General features: G+C 47.3%; 1 protein-coding gene across 3 annotated transcripts; it reads left to right on the forward strand.

The window, feature by feature from the left end:
* Nucleotides 1–48: 48 nt before the first annotated feature.
* On the forward strand, nt 49–17,840 carry VPS11 (VPS11 core subunit of CORVET and HOPS complexes). Of its 3 annotated transcripts, XM_026505595.4 has the most exons (17): nt 49–312; nt 7,812–8,477; nt 9,063–9,211; nt 9,309–9,444; nt 9,991–10,154; nt 10,953–11,200; nt 11,901–12,102; nt 12,485–12,636; nt 13,381–13,567; nt 14,191–14,337; nt 14,450–14,638; nt 14,745–14,906; nt 15,124–15,263; nt 15,349–15,551; nt 15,676–15,847; nt 16,977–17,199; nt 17,327–17,840. In XM_026505595.4, the coding sequence occupies exons 2-17, from the start codon at nt 8,291–8,293 to the stop codon at nt 17,489–17,491; spliced, it is 2,826 nt and encodes a 941-aa protein (XP_026361380.1). In that variant the 5' UTR covers nt 49–312; nt 7,812–8,290; the 3' UTR covers nt 17,492–17,840. The 3 variants fall into 3 exon arrangements, with proteins under 3 accessions (XP_026361380.1, XP_057172993.1, XP_048073097.1); XM_057317010.1 differs by lacking the exon at nt 49–312 and having other exon boundaries at nt 8,268–8,558; nt 9,039–9,211; XM_048217140.2 differs by lacking the exon at nt 49–312 and having other exon boundaries at nt 8,274–8,983; nt 9,104–9,211.
* The last annotated feature ends 913 nt before the right edge of the window (nt 17,841–18,753 follow it).

Genomic DNA, 18,753 nt, shown 5'->3' on the forward strand with positions numbered 1-18,753 from the left:
CGTCGCCGGCTCGGGCCCCGGAGGCCGCCGAGGGGCCAGTCCGCCAGTTGGGGGAAAACCGCCGACGCTGGCCGGGGATTGGACCACGTCACGGGGCCCAGCGCCCGCCCCGGTACGGTCCGGGACCTTCCCGGCCTCGGCGCTGGATGCCCGACTGCCGGCGTCGGGAGTGGCTCGAGGCCGGTGCGAGTGGGCGCACGGACAGCCCCGCACTCGGCCCCCTTTCCTCCGGTCACCTGGGGAGCCCCGGCTGAAGAGTGGGAATGACCCGCATCCCCTCCGCAGCCACGCGGAAGAGGCGCTCGCTTGCTGGTTGGTATTGAACTGCCCGAAGCTTTGGATAGAAATCAGAATGGCTGCGCTACAGGCTTAGTCCACCCCGCCCCGTTTCACCGATGACACTAAAGCCACCAAAAGAGAGGTTCGCTAGTGGGACGGAGATAACACTTGTTATCAGCGGCAGAATTTGGCCTGGACTCCTTACTCTAAGCTCCAATTGTATGAGACAGAATATTCCATATGCAAAGCGCTGTACACAAAAGATACTTTTGTGAGGCAGTAATTGAGCATAAATGCACCGCCTCATGTTTTCATTCCATTAAATCTTGTATATCTTCCCTTTTCCTGACTCTGTATTTGTACAGAGGTATTTGGCGGCATTTGGCCAAATATCGGACAGGTATTTGGCGCTCCTCCCTCCTTTCTCTGTATTTTTACAGCCCCATGGAAATGTTCGCAGTCCTTGGAAAGCGTCCCCTCCCCCCGTTTTATTGACATGAGCTCCCATTTCTTAAATGAGGAAAATGGGTCTCCTGTTTCCTCCCTCTCCCGAAATCGACTCCAGGCCTCCTTTTACAGAAGTCTCCCTTGAAGGCCCTGGCTGTAACTGCCAGGGCTTGTTTAAGGAACTCTTATTTAATCTGTTCTTTCCCTACATTTTTCATGATACTTGGGGAGACAGAGTAGTCAGGTATCTATGCTTAGAAGATAAACCTACTGGCAGTACCAAGGAGAAGTCGATTTTTCTTCAGTTTGTGGATTGTTCAGGCTTCATATGGAGACCTTGGTAGAAACAAGGAGAAATGAATTCCTTTGATACCGTCCTCAGCCTCGTCTCTGGAGCTCTCTGCTATTATCAGTGTGATGTGTAACCTCCCGGCCTCTTCCTGTGCATTCACGTACATACGTGTCTTGAAACATGTAGGTTTTGCTTTTTTCTAAATGATAAAGTGTTACATAATTAGACTGTTTGCAACTTGCTTTTTTTTTTCTTTTTTGTAACTAAGAACAAATCATGGAGCATTTTCCATGTCAGTGTATGAAGATTCCCTTCATTGTTTACTGCTGTAGAACGCTCCATAGCATGGGGGTGGTTTAGCTGCAGTGATGGACAAAAATGTTGTCATTTCAATTCCACAGAGAAAGATTTTGTTTCTGTATGACTGACTCTACTTTTGGGTAGCTATCTGGGAAGGTAGATTCTTTCCATCCATTTCTTTCTTTCTTTTTTTTTTAATTTTGTAAAACATGGATTTGAGAGAGAGAGCACAAGCGAGGAGGGGGGAGGGAGGAGGGAGAGGGACAAGCAGACTCCCCACTGAGCAGGGAGTCCGATGTGGGGCTCCATCCCAGGACTCTGGAATCATGACGTGAGCCAAAGGCAGACTCTTAACTGACTGAGCCACCCAGGCGCCCCTCTTTCCATCCATTTCAAACACTATGCGTTTTTAACATTTATTGGGCCTCTGTCATATATAAGTACAGCACTAGGTGTGGGATTCCACAGATGGGGATGATCGTGTCCTTGCTTTTGGAAAAGTCAGTCTGTTGTGAAACGAATACGTTTATGGTTTCAGTGCACTTATTAAAAACCTACTGAATGGCTGCCAATTGGGGCAGTAAGAAGGTCAGTGTACCCTGTTCCTGAGCTCCCATCCCCAGAGTATCCTTGGTGGGAGCACAGGTTTGCCGCAGCGAAACCTGGGTATCTATCCCTTTGGGAGGTGCAGCAGGTGCGAGTGCTCTGGGGAGTCACCTGTTTTGTTCTCTGACCAGAGAGGAGAATAGTGTATCACAAGAACATGTTGTAAATCAACATTTTAAGGTAAACCACCTGATTCAGATTGACCAAGGCAGCTGAATTCACTAGTTCTTGTTCAGAATAACTTGTTAGTAACATTCGAGGACTACATCCCTTCCCCTACACTGAACAGAAACCCACAAGTTGCCATCTTGCAGGACATGTGCCAAACTTACAGAAGAGTAAAATGAACACATTAGAAAAGGCATATACATACATTATAACCCATGCAAGTATGTCATGTGCTGAGGGCAATGTGGATCAGGGCAAATATATCGGTTCAGGAGAATTTTAAAAAATTAGTTGTCACCCAGCAACCCCCCCTTGGGTTTACATGTAACAAATGTTTCACGTATATTCACCAAGAGACTGTTTCCAGCAGCTTCATTCATAACGGCCCCAAATTGAATATCACCCAAATACCCATCAATAGTTGGATGGGTGAAGAAATTGTGCTGAATTCACACAATATAAATTCCATACGGAAATGAAAAGAAATGGTCTATTATATTCTGCAGCTTAAATGAATCCCACAAAGATAATACTGGGTGAAAAAAGTCAGAAGCCAAAGAGTACATCCTTTATGATTTCACTTTATAAAGTTCAAAACCAGGCAAAACTCAGTTATGGTGATAGAAGTGGAGATGGTGCTTACTTTGTGGGGTAGTAGTGTTTAGAAGAGGGCATAACAGGTTTCTTGGGGTGCTGGCAGTGTTCTGTTTGCAGTTGGTTGCAATGGCTTTGTGAAAATTTAATGGGCCACAGTATGTATGCTTTTCCATATATGTTATACTTCAGTAAAAATTGTAAAAATATTTTGTATGTGCACAAAAGACTAGTGGGTTTGGGGCGCCTGGGTGGCACAGTTGGTTAGGTTTCCGACTTTTAATTTTGGTTCAGGTCATGATCTCAAGGTCGTGAGATCAAGCCCTGCATCAGGCTCTGAGCTCAGCATGGAGCCTGTTTGAGATTCTCTCTCTCCCTCTGCACCACCCTCCTACCCCCTCCTCCTCCCCACGAATGCTCTACCTCTCTCTCAAAAAAGAAAATAAAAAAGACTAGAGGGTTTGATTTTGCTGGAACCCTTAAGCAGGGGAAAACTCACTTTCAGCAGGAGAAGCTGCACCAGATGAGTTTTTTTCTACTTCCTCACCAGTGGTTTTAGAATTACAAAAATATGGTTACCAAAGAAAACTGGAAGAACATAGGAAAAACAAAAAATAAAAACCACCCACAATTGAATTTTCTAAATTAAACACTTTTAGCATCATGTTGTATATCCATAGATACACTTTAAACTTTAATGGAGATAATATTTTGTTAATTTTTCATTTAATTTTTTGAGAACATTTTCCTATGTCATTTTTTCTCTACAGGACTTTCAGTGGCTATCTCTGTAGAATTGCAGCATGAAGAACTGCAATAATGTATTTACCAAGATTCATATTTGACAATTAGGTTGTTTCCTTTTTTTCTGCTGCTATAAAATTGCAGTAGACACTTTTATTGACAAATCTTTATGCAGATCTACCCCTTATCATCTACTTAGGATAAATTCCTAGAAGTGGTTATGCAGGCTTAAATTCCTCTTTACGCATTTGATACATTCTGCCAAGGTGTCCTCCAGAAATATGTATCCTATGTGCTCCCAACAGCAGTGAATGACAGTCCCTGTATCCTTAGACACTATTAAGAATACTGATGCGTTTCTACAGTCCTGATACTATGAATTTGAATAGGATGGGGGGAGTGGATGAGGAGACAAAGGATTGGGAATATTTCACAGTTTGCATTGAGATGGGGATGATTATGTGTCAAGAGAAAGCAAGACTTTTAATGTTCTTGAATTCTGTGATTTCATGACCACATAGAATAATATCATGCAGAATTATGAACAAGCTTACAGAAATGACTTCTCAAAAAAAAAATTAAATCGAGCACTCAGAATATGGGGCTTTAGAGTTGGACAGACCTGGATTTGCTGGTAAACACCACTTCCTACCTGTGTGATTCTATAGGCAAGTTGTTTAGCTTTCCTGCCCTCAGTTTCTAGGGCATAAAAAGCGACATGCTGGTACAGGCTTTACAGGGCTGGTGTGGGGGAGGGGGTGAAGTGCTTAGCACTGTGCTCACGACGTCCTAAGCACCAAATAGACATTAGTTAACTACTTGTTTTTGATCTTGGTTGGGAAAAATACAACCTAAAAATGGGCACTACTGTGGTGTTAAAACCTTGGTTAAGTGCTTTGCCAAGTTCATGGGGAATTTCCTTTCTCTTTTGTGGGCCAGATTTTTACAATCAATATTCAGCTAATTGCTTCCTCCTGTTTCACTGTAGCTTGAGAAGCTGGGCTCTCCTGTATGGGGAGACCTCTGAGTTTATTTTTAAGAGTTTATTTATTTATTTATTTATTTATTTATTTATTAGAGGGAGAGAGAAAGAGCACAAGCAGGGGGAGTGGCAGGCAGAGAGAGAAGTAGGCTCCTCATTCAGGAGAGAGCCTCATGCAGGACTCGATCCTAGGACCCCAGGATCATGACCCAAGCCAAAGGCAGACGCCCAACCAACTGAGCCCCACCAGGTGTCTTTCTGAGTTTGTTTTAGATTGACCTTCCTGTTGCTGAAGTGGAAACTTGTGCTAGCCCTTTTGGAGGCTAAGAGAAAAACCCAGACCTTTCAGTAGTCTGGAAAATCGTTTCTACCCCGAGAGCCAGATGAGAAAAAGCAAAACGGACTGCTAGAAAATAAAAGCTTGCAGCCAGAACACGAAGTGTTCCTGTTTTGCTCCAGTGGATATGACTGTTCTGTACTTCACGGACAGCAGTTTGCTGAAGGCGAAAAGAGGCCATGGCTAGGCAATCCTTAATTCTGAATTGTGATCTCTTTAATTTCAAGCTGAAGACTTGAATTGCTTCTTTATCTTTAATCCCTTCAGAACTCAAGTTCTCCGTATGTAGAACTATAACTGAATTAGTACATCATTTTCTGTGCAGTTTGCCTGCTTATCTTCCTCACTATATTGAAGTTCCTGGATTCAGACAAGTATAACAAAAAGACAAATCCTGGTGTATGTTCTGACAAGTATAGCCCAGTTTCACACTTAAGAAAAGCATCTAATTAAAGGTTAGGGAACTGAAGAACTTTGATGTGCTCGCCCAGGAAGAGTCACTTGAACCTCTTAGAGACTCCGTTTCTCATCAGAGATAATGATACTTCTGCAAATGGTTGCTATGAGAAGTCCATAAAAGGCGAAAAGCACTCTGTTAGGTATAATTCATTATATAAAATTAAGGACTGGTTACCGTCAGTCTTTTTTTTTTTTTTTTTTAAGATTTTATGTATTTGACAGCATAAGCAGAGGGAGCAGCAGGCAGAGGGAGAGGGGGAAGCAGACTCTCCACTGAGCAGAGAGCCCAACTCTACTGGGGGCTCGATCCCAGGACCCCCGGATCACAGCCTGAGCTGAAGGCAGACACTTAACTGATTGAGCCACCCAGGCGCCTCTGTCAGTCCTTTCTATGTCTGTCTCCCGTGGTGGTGGTTGAGTTCTCTAAAGGGCAAGAATCATGTCTTGTTCATATTTATATTCTGGGCATTTAGTACAATTGCAGGAACAGTGAGTACATGATACATATTTGTCAAAAGGAGGAAAGGAAGGAAGGCAGTCTGACGAGGTGCAGTGGGTCGCTAATCCCTGCCTTTGTACCCTCATCAATAAGAAGACCAAATGGAGGGGCACCTGGTGGCTCAGTCGGTTAAGCGTCTGCCTGCAGCTCAGGTCATGATCCCAGGGTCGGGGGATCGAGCCCCAGTCGGGCTCTCTGCTCAGCAGGAGCCTGCTTCTCCCTCTGCTGCTCCCCCTGCTTGTGCTCTCTCTCTCTGTCAAATAAATAAATAAATAAATAAATAAATAAAATCTTAAAAAACGAAGAAGAAGAAGACCAAATGGACAGAGGCCTTACCAGGTTCTGGTATCATAGGAAGACTCTGGGCCTCTGCCATTGGACAGTAGGGGAGCACCCAAGTCAACAACAAAGATGCACTCTGCTGTTCACATCTCTGCTTTCAGATTACTTCTTTATTTTATTGAAAAATGACTGATATACAACATTGTGTTAGTTTCAGGTGTACAACCTATCAGTTTGATATTTATATACATTCAAATGGTCACCATGTAAATCTAGTTAACCAGCTGTTGCCATACAAAGTTTTTACAATATTATTGACTACATTCCCTATGTTGTACATTACATCCCTGTCTTATTTATTGTATACATACCTTTTAATCCCCTTTACCCGGGGCACCTGGGTGGCTCAGTCAGTTGAGTGTCCGACTCTTAATTTTGGCTCAGGTCACGATCTCAGGGGATGGAGCCCCACGTGGGGCTCTGTGCTCAGCCCAGAGTCTTCTTGGGATTCTCTCTCCCTCTCCCCCTGCTCCTCCCCCTGCTTGAGTGCTCTCTGTCTCTCTCTAAATAAAAATAAAATCTTGAAAAAAAAAAAAACAATCCCCTTTACCTGTTTCACTCACCCTTCACCCTCCTCACGTTGCTGCTTTTTTTTTTTTAATGTAAGCTCTGTGCTCAACGTCGGCTTGAACTGATGACCCCAAGATCAAGAATCGCATGCTCTACCGAGCCAGTCGGGCACCCCCCACATTGCTTCTTTTAACATATATTATTCATAGTCTTAACAAATGACATATACACACTATGCAAAAATGTTAATGAATGGTACAAAATATACTCAGCAGGTGAAAGTGGCCCCGGTCTACTCCCCATTTGTGCTTCCGCCCATGGGGTCAGATCCTGAAACTGTGACAGAGGAAAGAAATCTGAGCCGGAAGTCAGGAAATCCATGTGCCTGCTGGTGACTAGACAGTTTCTTTCTCTCACTTAGCTCTTTGCCAAATGCGCACTACCTTTTCTGTCAACCCGATTGTGGAGAGGATGGGGTAAGAGGAAAATCAGCCACATTCATTCCTTCAACCAAACATGGAATATCTACCAGCTCTGTTAGGACTGGTTCCTGGTAAATAAAACACAGCCCCCGCTCTCTGGGAACTCCAGCTGGTGGGAATAAAGAGTAAAATGTTCTGGAAATAAAAAGCTGTGGGGGAGAGGGGTGCAAAACAAACTCCACAAATACCAACCACATGGTCACTTTTTCACATGTCCATATTATCTCAAAATGACTGTCACTCCTGTACATAGCTCCTTGTGACACAAACCGTACACCTACAGTTTTCCATGCGAACAGTTGGTTTAGCCAGAGATGGAAATGGTGGGTGGCCATGGAATATCTTAGACACTTGCCACTTGTTAAATCACTTAGCTCTCAGAGCTGCCCCTTCCAGGCATTCTCCCTGTGTTCGGCTTATGTCCCATAGCCTCCCACTATAGAAAGGGAAAGAAAGCCCACGTTCCTGAGAGTTCCCACACCATGAGTATTTCCTAGCTTCGTAAAGAACCATATTCTATGTGCCTACTTCATGCCTCACACTGGGACAGAGGAACACAAACACGAATGTAAGACCCTGACTGTGGTTCGCAACCTGTATCCGGTGGCAGATACCAAACTTCTTATTTCTCCACTCCTACAGCTGAAAAAAGTTTCATATACCTTCATTCATTTATGTCTCAAACAGCTCGGGACGTAATGCACTTAAGCACAATGGGTTACAATTCACAAGGCGCATAACATTCCTCATCTTTTTTTTTTTTCCTTAAGATTTTATTTATTCGAGAGAGCGTGCAGCGGAAGGGGCAGAAGAAGAGAGAGAGAGAGAATCTCAAGCTGACTGCGCAGAGCTCAGAACCCCAGGCGGGGCTCTATCCCAAGACCTGGGCGGAAATCAACAGTCGTATGTTTAACCAACCGAGTCACCTGGTCGCCCTGATAATTCCTCATCTTGATCCCTCATTGCCCAGGCATTTAATAAGGTTGGAAGCTGATGCTCAAAGAGGTGGAGGGTCCAGCACTTCAGAAGCATTTTAGCCAGTGCATGCACAGAGCCAGCAAATTGACACACCGCGGAGCGAGTTACCGGCTGGGAAGCCTACCTCACGCGGCCCCGCCCACCGCCCTGGGGAAGCTGTCACCGGACTTCAGGGCGCATGTGCAGTCAGGCTCCAGGAAGCTGTCCCGTCACGTGATCCAGCGCTTCTCTCACATGACCTCTCTCCCAGAGGCGGGGACCTTCGGCCAAAATGGCGGCCTACCTGCAGTGGCGGCGCTTCGTTTTCTTCGACAAGGAGCTGGTGAAGGAGCCGCTAGGCAATGATGGGGCTGCTCCCGCGGCTGCACCTGCCTCAGGACCCGCTGCTTCCAAGTTCCTTTGCCTCCCTCCCGGCATCACTGTCTGCGACTCGGGCCGAGGGAGCCTAGTCTTTGGAGATATCCTTCCTCTGGAGCTGTCTGTTCCCTCCCCGGATCCCTGAAGAGATCCAGCTGGGATGGCATCTGTCGGGCAGAGGGGTTCGTGCTGCGTGCCACCTTCCTTTAGATGGGCACCCAGTGCTCCTTCTGTGGCTTGAGGGAAGAAAGAAGGAAGTGCATTCTCTAACTTGTTGCCAACTGAGCAGTCCTGGGCAAGTCATTTAACCTCTCTGGGATTCAGTTTACTTATCTGTGAAAGGGGTATGAAATATCAACTTGGCAGGGTTACTTTTAAGATCAGTCAAAACAGTGGATGCAAGTAGCCTTTACAAGATGAATGTGCAAGGTGTCATTTTCTCCTCTGCCCAAATTGTGGGCAAGGAGATAAATGAGACCAAGAGTTTGCTGCTTTGTTCTTCATAGTATTGCTACTAAACTCTGGCCTTCTTTTTCACTCTTTCAAAGATGGGGACTTTCTGGAGATGATATGTGGGAAAATCGTCGAAAGTTTTAAAGAGCTGAATGTATGTTAGTAGTTATCTGGGTTCTGGTCTAAATATAAGTCTCTCTCCTTGGAAGGGAGGCTCCTTGACTATTCTGCACATATGGAAGGCCAAATCTGGTTCTTGCCTCGCTCCCTACAGCTGACAGGCTTCCAAGCCTACAAACTGCGGGTGACACACCTGTACCAACTGAAGCAGCACAATATTTTGGCATCTGTTGGTGAAGATGAAGAAGGCATCAACCCCCTGGTGAGTCCTAGAAAGGAAGTGGGAAAGGACCAGAAGACTAGGAACGGTTGTTGGAGGAATGGGGACTAGCATTCACACATCTGAGGTCTGTTCACAGGTGAAGATCTGGAACCTGGAGAAGAGAGATGGTGGCAATCCACTCTGCACCCGAATCTTCCCTGCCATCCCAGGAACAGAGCCGACTGTTGTGTCTTGTTTGACTGTCCATGAAAATCTCAACTTTATGGCCATCGGTAAGCAGAAGGCAAAGCTAACACTCTGAGATTCTTTATAGATTTTTTTTTCAGAGTTGCTTCTGCAGCTTGTCGTCGTTTTAATGAGATCACTTGGTACTGAACCTCAGGCCTTTGAGATATTAAAGTTTGGAGTGGGAAAGTATTGTTTTGTTCTTTGAAAAAGAGTCTGTGAGAACCGATTTTTATGTTAACCATTGGAAAAGTTGGGGATGAGGAGAAAGTTTGTCACTTCCAACAAGTGCCTCAAATGGTCTTTTTCCCCTTCTGTGCTTCCTTTTTTTTTTTTTTTTTAAAGATTTTATTTATTTATTTGACAGAGATAGAGATAGCCAGCGAGAGAGGGAACACAAGCAGGGGGAGTGGGAGAGGAAGAAGCAGGCTCATAGCAGAGGAGCGCGATGTGGGGCTCGATCCCATAACGCCGGGATCACGCCCTGAGCCGAAGGCAGACGCCTAACCGCTGTGCCACCCAGGCGCCCTTCCCCTTCTGTGCTTCCTGATCTTTTCAGCCTCAATGAAGTGCTGTTTCCTGTTCTCCTACAGGTTTCACAGATGGCAGTGTTACACTGAACAAAGGAGACATCACCCGGGACCGGCACAGCAAGACCCAGATCCTGCACAAGGGCAACTATCCTGTAACTGGGCTGGCCTTTCGCCAAGCGGGAAAAACCACTCATTTGTTTGTTGTGACAACCGAGAACGTTCAGGTATGAGTTAGGCGCAGGCAGGAAAGGGTTCTCCATTGCCCATTGTCCAGGGGCCTAGGGTAAGGAACTGACGAGAGAGGTAGGATTCTTAAATTTTTCCTCATGTAGCCTTGAGTCATTTGCCCTGCTTAATATTTTATCTTTTCACTTAAGAGATGAAGAAGAGTCAGAATTAGGGCTTATAGTTAAAGACTTGAATTTTTTTCCTAACTTGTTAAGTGATATTGGACAAGTTGCTTTATTTTGCTGGTTCCTGGTACTCTTCTCATTTCTAACAGCCTACTCTCAGGAATAGTCTTTTGGTAAAACAGTTCAAAATTATTGTATTTCTTAGGGTGGCAGGATTCCGTTAGTAGGTAGTGATAGTACACACAGAGGAAGAAAATGTGCTGTCTGCTTTTATATCTATCTATATATATTTTTTAAGATTTTATTTATTTGAGAGAGAATGCGCACGCCCATGCATGAAGCATAAGTGGGGTGGAAGGGGCAGAGGGAGAGGGAGAAGCAGGCTCCCCACAGAGCAGGGAGCATGACATGGGGGCTCAATCCCAGGACCCTGGAATTGTGACGTGAGCCAGAGGCAGACGCTCAACTGACTGAGCCACCCAGGTGCCGCACCCCCCCAGCTTATATATTTAATAGATGGGTGGTGGTTAGTGGACAAAGCAAGCAGTCAGGGAAAGTCTTCGGGTGCTACAAGTTAAAAAGAGAGCCAGTGTGGAGATGGGAATACCTTTGGGAAGGTTTAGATGCCCCCTCCTGAAAGGGAGCCTGTTAACCCCTTTCTTCTCGCAGTCCTATATAGTTTCTGGAAAGGACTACCCTCGTGTGGAGTTGGACACCCATGGTTGTGGCCTGCGCTGCTCAGCCCTAAGCGACCCTTCACAGGACCTGCAGTTCATAGTGGCCGGGGATGAATGTGTCTATTTGTACCAGCCTGATGAACGTGGGCCCTGCTTTGCCTTTGAGGGCCATAAACTCATCGCTCACTGGTTTAGAGGCTACCTTGTCATTGTCTCCCGTGACCGGAAGATTTCGCCCAAGTAAGGACTCCAGGGAGAAGGGAAAGGGAGTAGGGCTATCTTTGTTCCTCAGAATTCGTGTGATTTTAAAATCCTAATACATGGATCTTGTCAATCTCCTACTTTGGTTTTATGTAGATTACACTCACACCTAGATTCAGTTGTAACGTTTTTACTGAAAAATGGATTTTTGCCCTAGACGTTCGCTAAGCAGCTCTGGTGCGCTAGAATGTTCCAGGGAATTTGGGACCGCTTTTTGGTTTTTTTACTCTTCCGCCAAAATAAATTGGGTGTAGGAACAAGGAAACGAGTAGGAGAGAAGTTGGGAAGGGCTGGGAGTGCAGAACACAGCATTTTTATTCTGAGCCACCTGAAGGGGCGGCAGGGTCTTCCGCCTACGGGAAGTGATCCCTGTCAAGGTTAGTTTTCACTCAGTTCTAAGTGTAGCGTCTCCTATTGACCAGGTGCTAATTATGTTAAACGAATGAGCGTTTGGACGTTCTTAATTTTTTAATCTATTGCTTAATGTTAATCATAGGATCCTGAAGGGTAAGATCTTTTCCTACAACTGCCATTGCAACGCTGGACTTATGGGATATGCTGGTAGAGGGGCCAAAGGGTGGTTTGTTTGGGGTGGAACGGGCAGTACCGAAGTTGTGATGTAAGGGGTTGCTGAGACAGAGGTAGTACAAATTTCTGGGGCTTTTTCTTTTCCTCACAGGTCGGAGTTTACCAGTCAGGACTCGCAGAGCTCCGACAAGCAGATCCTCAACATCTATGACCTGTGCAACAAGTTCATAGCCTATAGCGCCGTCTTTGAGGATGTAGTGGACGTGCTTGCTGAGTGGGGCTCCCTGTACGTGCTGACGCGGGATGGGCGGGTCCACGCACTGCAGGAGAAGGACACGCAGACCAAACTGGAGGCAAGGCCACCAGGTTCCCAGAGCTGGCCACAGCCACCTAGATGCAGCTGTAGGAACAGGCTCCCCAAGTCACCTTGGCCAGGGTGTTTCCTTCCCTTTGGGGTACAGCCTTACCCAGATCCTTTAGGGTAGAATTACAAGGTAAATGGCCTGGAATGAGGTCTTAGAGGAAGATAATGGCTGGGAGACTGAGTCCACTCTGTCTGCCAAGAGCCTTGCAAGGTAAGGTGATGTTGGTCTTGGGGGTATCTGAGAGGTCTTCCCATCTGGGATCTAGGCAGATCAGAACTCCAGGATCGTCTGGCTTGTGTGTTGTGGTGCATTCTGGGAAGGTGTCTTCTCTGGGTGGCTTCTACCAATTTTCTAATCTCTCCCCCTCCAGATGCTGTTTAAGAAGAACCTATTTGAGATGGCCATTAACCTGGCCAAGAGCCAGCATCTGGACAGTGATGGGTTGGCCCAGATCTTCATGCAGTATGGGGACCATCTCTACAGCAAGGGCAACCATGATGGGGCTGTTCAGCAGTATATCCGGTCAGTCTTGGGGCGCTTTAGGATATAGCTCTGCATGCAGCCAGATAGGCTAACACCCGGGCTTCGGTGAGGGGAACAGACTCCACCAGGAACCACCCTTTCTTTCTGGAGGAACTGTGATGGCTGTAGTGAGAAGACAGTACACTCAATTGCAAAGGGTTAAATATTACATGACCAAGATACAATTGAGCTGATGAGTCCCTCTTGTTTTTACTTGTTTTAAACTTCAGCCTGGCCTTTGTTAATATTTATTTTGGGGGCGGCCAGGTGGCTCAGCTGGTAGAGCATTCAACTCTTGATCTCAGGATTGTGAGTTCAAGCCCCATGTTGGGCATACAGCTTAGTTTAAAAAAAAAAAAATTTTCATTTTGATCTGATTCTTTTAAGAGAAAGGGTATTCATCTCTTGGCTTCCACAGTTTCTTCCCTTCCTACTAATTGTTGGAATTCTTTGCGTTAGTAAGGGGTTGTGGCAACCTGTCTAGTTCCTTTCCGTACCTCTATAGAATTCCTGTTTTCAGCCAACTTTAAGAATCAGTGCTCTGGAGCCTTGCTTCTCATGTGGTCCACAGTCCAGTAGCATTGATATTGTCTGGGTCTTTGTTAGAAATAGACTCTCAGGCCTCACCCCAGATCTCCCGACACAGAATTTACATTTTAAGAAGATCTGCAAGTGATTCCTCTGCACGTGAAAGTTTGAGAAGTACACTGATGCAGATACTGTCTGATGCACGTGTCTCTCCAGAACCATTGGAAAGCTGGAGCCGTCCTATGTGATCCGCAAGTTTCTCGATGCCCAGCGCATCCACAACCTGACCGCCTACCTGCAGACCCTGCACCGGCAGTCCCTGGCCAATGCCGACCACACCACCCTGCTGCTCAACTGCTATACCAAGCTCAAGGACAGCTCGAAGCTAGAGGAGTTCATCAAGGTGCAGGGTGGTGGTAGTGGGAGATGCCCTGAGGGTCCCACTGAGCACGAGGTGACTCCACCAGGCCTTGCCCTTCCACAGATGTAGGAAAGAGCTGACCTTATTTGGGGACCAGGACCCCTCTGGTCTATAAACTAGGAAGAGGAACAGCCTTTCCTGCTAGTTCTATCCCATCTCCCCTCTTGTTTTATGATCCTTGAACTTCCCATAGTGTGTAAGCTCAGGGAATTAACACTGGGAGACCCCTGGGTCCCCAGAGGAGTCCCTGAAATAGTAGGGGCAGAGGAAGACTTTGGCTCTTAGAAACTTTCTGAGAAGCAAGAGAACATAATGTTCTAAAACCATGGACTTTATTTACTTTACTATTTTTTTTTTGGTCCCCCATCATCCTGGCCTTGACTTTATTGTTACCTTAAGAATCTGGGGGCGCCTGGCTAGCTCAGTCAGCAGAGCATGTGACTCTTGATCTCTGGGTCATGAGTTCAAGCCCCACGTTAGGTCTAGAGCTTACTTTAAAAAAAAAAAAAAGGAAGAAGAATCTGCTCTTAGATTCAGATGCATTGTTCTTCTCCCTTCCCCAACCCCATTTCTGTGAATGATTTTGTCTAATGTTTCCCTGGCAGACAAAGAGCGAGAGTGAAGTCCACTTTGATGTGGAGACAGCCATCAAAGTCCTCCGGCAGGCTGGCTACTACTCCCATGCCCTCTATTTGGCTGAGAACCATGCACATCATGAATGGTACTTAAAGATCCAGCTAGAGGACATCAAGGTAAGTGAGACAGAGACCTGTTCTTTTTCTAGGACATTCTCGGAATGATGAGAGTGCGTCCTGGTAGGTGATGCAGGAGCACAGCCTTCCTCTGCCCTTTACTTCCGCACAGAATTATCAGGAAGCCCTACGGTATATCGGCAAGCTGCCTTTTGAGCAAGCTGAGAGCAACATGAAACGCTATGGCAAGATCCTCATGCACCATATACCAGAGCAGACGACCCAGCTGCTGAAAGGACTCTGTACGGACTACCAGCCTAGCCTCGAAGGCAGAGGCGATCGGGAGGCTCCAGGCTGCAGGGTGAGACCTCAGGGAGAATGGCGTTTGGACAAAGGGATCATCTCAGGGGCCTCAAGGGTACCACGCCCATTCACTTGGCCTCCTCCCTCCCCCCTCCCCATCCCAGGCCAACTCGGAGGAGTTCATCCCCATCTTCGCTAACAACCCTCGAGAGTTGAAAGCTTTCCTGGAACACATGAGTGAAGTCCAGCCCGACTCACCGCAGGGCATCTATGACACGCTGCTGGAGCTGCGACTGCAGAACTGGGCCCACGAGAAAGATCCACAGGTGAGGCCTGGCAAAGCTGGGGCGGTACTGGGGGAAAGACCGTTCTTCCACCTTCTGTGGTTGCCTTTTGCCGCTTTCTTTAGACCAGTAACACGTCACCCTTGGGGGCTAAGTGGTCCCCCATGAAGAGGCGGTTGAAGAGGTAGTTGATTTGCCTCGTCCCAAGAGACCCTGTGATTTTGCCCTTCTGGCCAGCCGCTCTCTCCTCCTTCCCCAGGTCAAAGAGAAGCTTCATGCAGAGGCCATCTCCCTGCTGAAGAGCGGCCGCTTTTGCGACGTCTTTGACAAGGCCCTGGTCCTCTGCCAGATGCACGACTTCCAGGATGGGGTCCTTTACCTCTACGAACAGGGGAAGCTGTAAGATGTGGGGAAACTTCTGGGAAGGGGGAAGGATCCAGATTTCCGGGGGCAGCCGCTGAGGTGTGCCCTGCCCCGGCCCCAGGTTCCAGCAGATCATGCACTACCACATGCAGCACGAGCAGTACCGGCAGGTGGTGGCCGTGTGCGAGCGCCACGGGGAGCAGGAGCCTTCCCTGTGGGAGCAGGCGCTCAGCTACTTTGCCCGGAAGGAGGAGGACTGCAAGGAGTACGTGGCGGCTGTGCTGAAGCACATTGAGAACAAGAACCTCATGCCACCCCTACTAGGTACTTGAGAGGCCGGGGTAGGGGGGTGAGGGCGTGCGGGCCGCCGACAGCTCTGGGGCGGGGGCTCTTCCATTCCATCCAGGGGGTGCGGCTTGCTTCATTGTCTCCTTTCCTTCTGGACCAGTGGTGCAGACACTGGCGCACAACTCCACAGCCACCCTGTCTGTCATCCGTGATTACCTGGTCCAAAAACTGCAGAAACAGAGCCAGCAGATCGCGCAGGACGAGCTCCGGGTGCGGCGGTACCGAGAGGAGACCACCCGCATCCGCCAGGAGATCCAGGAGCTCAAGGCGAGGTACTTGGCATTGGCAACTGGATACGTATGGAGGTCCAGGGGATGACCTTGGTCTTCACCAGGTGTCACTAAATACTTTTCGCAGAGGGTTAGATGGAACATGTTCAACATTTCATTCTTAAAGATCTGTCTTAACGGAGGAGTTGCCAAAGAATGGTTTATTTCATAGGTCGTTCTTTATCGGGCTTGGGGGAATGTTACATTGCGGCAGGTACTTTTCTTTCTGTAGGAGTCTATGTATTACTTTTCCTAAACATATATCTAAGGTGTAGTTGGAAGCCATTCAGAAGTAAAAAACTTTGCTTTAGAAAATACAGGAAGTGGATAATTCAGAAATATTTATACTATATATTAATCTCCTACTTTTAAGTTTTAATCTGCTCTTAACATTGTAAAATATTTATTAGAGAAGAAGTTTCTTCATCCCACAAATATTTACTGAGCCCCTTTTATGGCCCAAGGACTATTCTTAACAACACAGACAAAAAGCCCTGTTGTATGGAGCTTACAATGTAGAGATAGAAACATACATTAGAAAGCAAAATATTATGTTAGATGGTGATGAGGTCTAAGGAGAAAATGAGTTTGGGAAGGGGAGTGGGGTGCAGAGCATGTGTATGTTCTGTGTAAGGTGGACAGAAAAGGCCTCACTGGAAGGGTCACATCTTAGTAAAGACCTGAAAGACAGATAAGCTCCCAAGTATGGACTTAGTCTCAGGGATGAAAGGTGCAGCATAGGGAGCAGGGTCAGTGGTGTGGTCATAGTGCTGTGTGGTGACAGATGGTAGCCACACTCGTGGGCACAGCATAACATACAGACTCGTCAGTTACAGTGTTGCACACCTGAAACTAACATGACCTATGTCAGCTATACTTCAAGTAAAAAAACAAAGATAAGGACAATTTAGTGGCAGTTGTGAAAACTGTAGTTGGCCTTGCAGGGGGCGTGCTGAGACTCATGCAGGCCCAAGGCGGGTGTCCTCGTTTGACTCCCTGTTGGTGACCAGGGCAGAACCTTGCAGTCCCTTCCAGGGACCTCTCTCCTTGACTCCAGCCACCTTCTCTCTGCACCTGGCTCTTGGCTCTGCCCTCACTCTTGGCCACTCCTTTCTGGTCTCCCTTGCTGCAGTCCGAAGATCTTCCAGAAGACCAAGTGCAGCATCTGTAACAGTGCCTTGGAGTTGCCCTCAGTCCACTTTCTCTGCGGCCACTCCTTCCACCAACACTGCTTTGAGAGTTACTCAGAAAGTGATGCCGACTGCCCCACCTGCCTCCCTGAAAACCGGAAGGTCATGGATATGATCCGGGCCCAGGAACAGAAACGTGATCTGCACGATCAGTTCCAACACCAGGTGGGTGTGAGTGCGTGGGTAACTGCCCCACTCACCGAGCAAATCACAGGAGCATTAGCTGCTTCTCTCCTCCTCACTGAGGACAGGAGACCCACAGTTCTGATTCTCCTCTCCTCTTCCCCTGCAGCTCAAGTGCTCCAACGACAGCTTCTCTGTGATTGCGGACTACTTTGGCCGAGGTGTTTTCAACAAATTGACTCTCCTGACCGACCCTCCCACGGCCAGGCTGACTGCAAGCCTGGAGGCTGGGTTGCAGCGGGACCTGCTCATGCACTCCAGGAGGGGCACTTAAGCAGCTTGTGGGGAGAGGTGTGAGAGTGGAGGTGTAGCAGTGGAGACACGGAGGACGGAGGCAGGGCTGTTGCGTAGGAATCAGGCAGACGTGCCCAGGACTCCACCCTGATCTGATGCCATAGCCCTCAGGAGTAAAGGGGACTTTCTTTTTCTCCTTCCTTCCTTTGGCCAGCCCGCCATTCCTCCTGTTGACTTTTTGAGCAGTGTGGATCATTCCAGACCAGCGGGGGAGGGCACCTCAGCAACCTCTGAGTATGAACAATAGCTGCTTTATTCTCTCTCCAAGAGCACCAGGCTGTGCTTGGGTCCTTGCTCCCAGAGTCTATAAATAAAAGAATATAATAGTTTGGGGGTTGAAGGGTTTATTCTGGGGACTTCCTGGTGATTCTTAGCTGTGCAAAATGTACTTTTCCTCTGTTCTGGTAGAACTCCACTTCCTTTCCTGCACAGTTCCTTGAAGACCATCTTGACAAGACCTCATTCCAGTAATGCGTGGGGCCTGTGGCGCCTACTAGACTTCGATTTACTGAAGAACTTCTGCGAAGGGCCTAATACCTTTCTGCTCCAAGAGCAGCCTGGACTGAGGCCCCCAAAACAGTGCCTGCTCTGCAGTCAAGCTGGTCTCTATGGCTCTCATTTGAACAACGTATTCAGGCAGGAGGCCGACTCTGGTGGGGACCCTGGGGTTTAGACCTGCCTTCAGAATGGGTAGGTTGGTGTCTTGCTGGATTTAGTACCAGATGATAAGCAGGATAAAGGGGACTTTCCTAAAACATTTTTTTCCCCTCTTCTTCAAAGTTGCCAGCTGAAGTTTGTGCTGCTAGGTGTCTGCCTATAATTTGGGTTACACTGCCTGTCAGAAAATTGCTCTGGGGCACCTAAGTGGCTCAGCTGGTTAAGCGTCCAACTCTTGGTTTCAGCTCAGATCTTGATCTCAGGATTGTGAGTTCAAGCCCCGCGTTGTGCTCCAAGCCCAGCATGGAGCCTACTTAAAAAAATTTTTTAAAGGAAAATTGCTCCTATGGGGTTGCTTAGCCCAAGAAAGTAACTCGGACATTGTGCTTTAGGTAGTATTTAGGAGAGGTAGAGTCACTATATTTATCGTGGCTAAAAATAATACTGGGTCAGCTGACCCAAGTTTGAATCCTGGTTTGATTTAGGGCATCTCTTACCTCCTCTGAGCCTCGGTTTCTTCATCTGTACGTCAGGAATGAGAACACCTTCCTTGTACAGCTCTTAGGAAGGCCGAAGGAGTGAACG

Source organism: Ursus arctos, unplaced genomic scaffold (assembly GCF_023065955.2).
Source record: "Ursus arctos isolate Adak ecotype North America unplaced genomic scaffold, UrsArc2.0 scaffold_22, whole genome shotgun sequence".
NCBI classification, from domain to species: Eukaryota; Metazoa; Chordata; class Mammalia; order Carnivora; family Ursidae; genus Ursus; species Ursus arctos.

Bases quoted from the DNA above. Each gene is read 5' to 3' on its own strand.
- VPS11 (XM_026505595.4), top strand. From the start codon at position 8,291: ATGGCGGCCTACCTGCAGTGGCGGCGCTTCGTTTTCTTCGACAAGGAG. The intron at 9,212-9,308 runs GTGAGTCCTAGA...GTCTGTTCACAG, and splicing joins AAGAAGGCATCAACCCCCTG to GTGAAGATCTGGAACCTGGA. The intron at 15,264-15,348 runs GTAAGATGTGGG...CCCCGGCCCCAG, and splicing joins CTCTACGAACAGGGGAAGCT to GTTCCAGCAGATCATGCACT.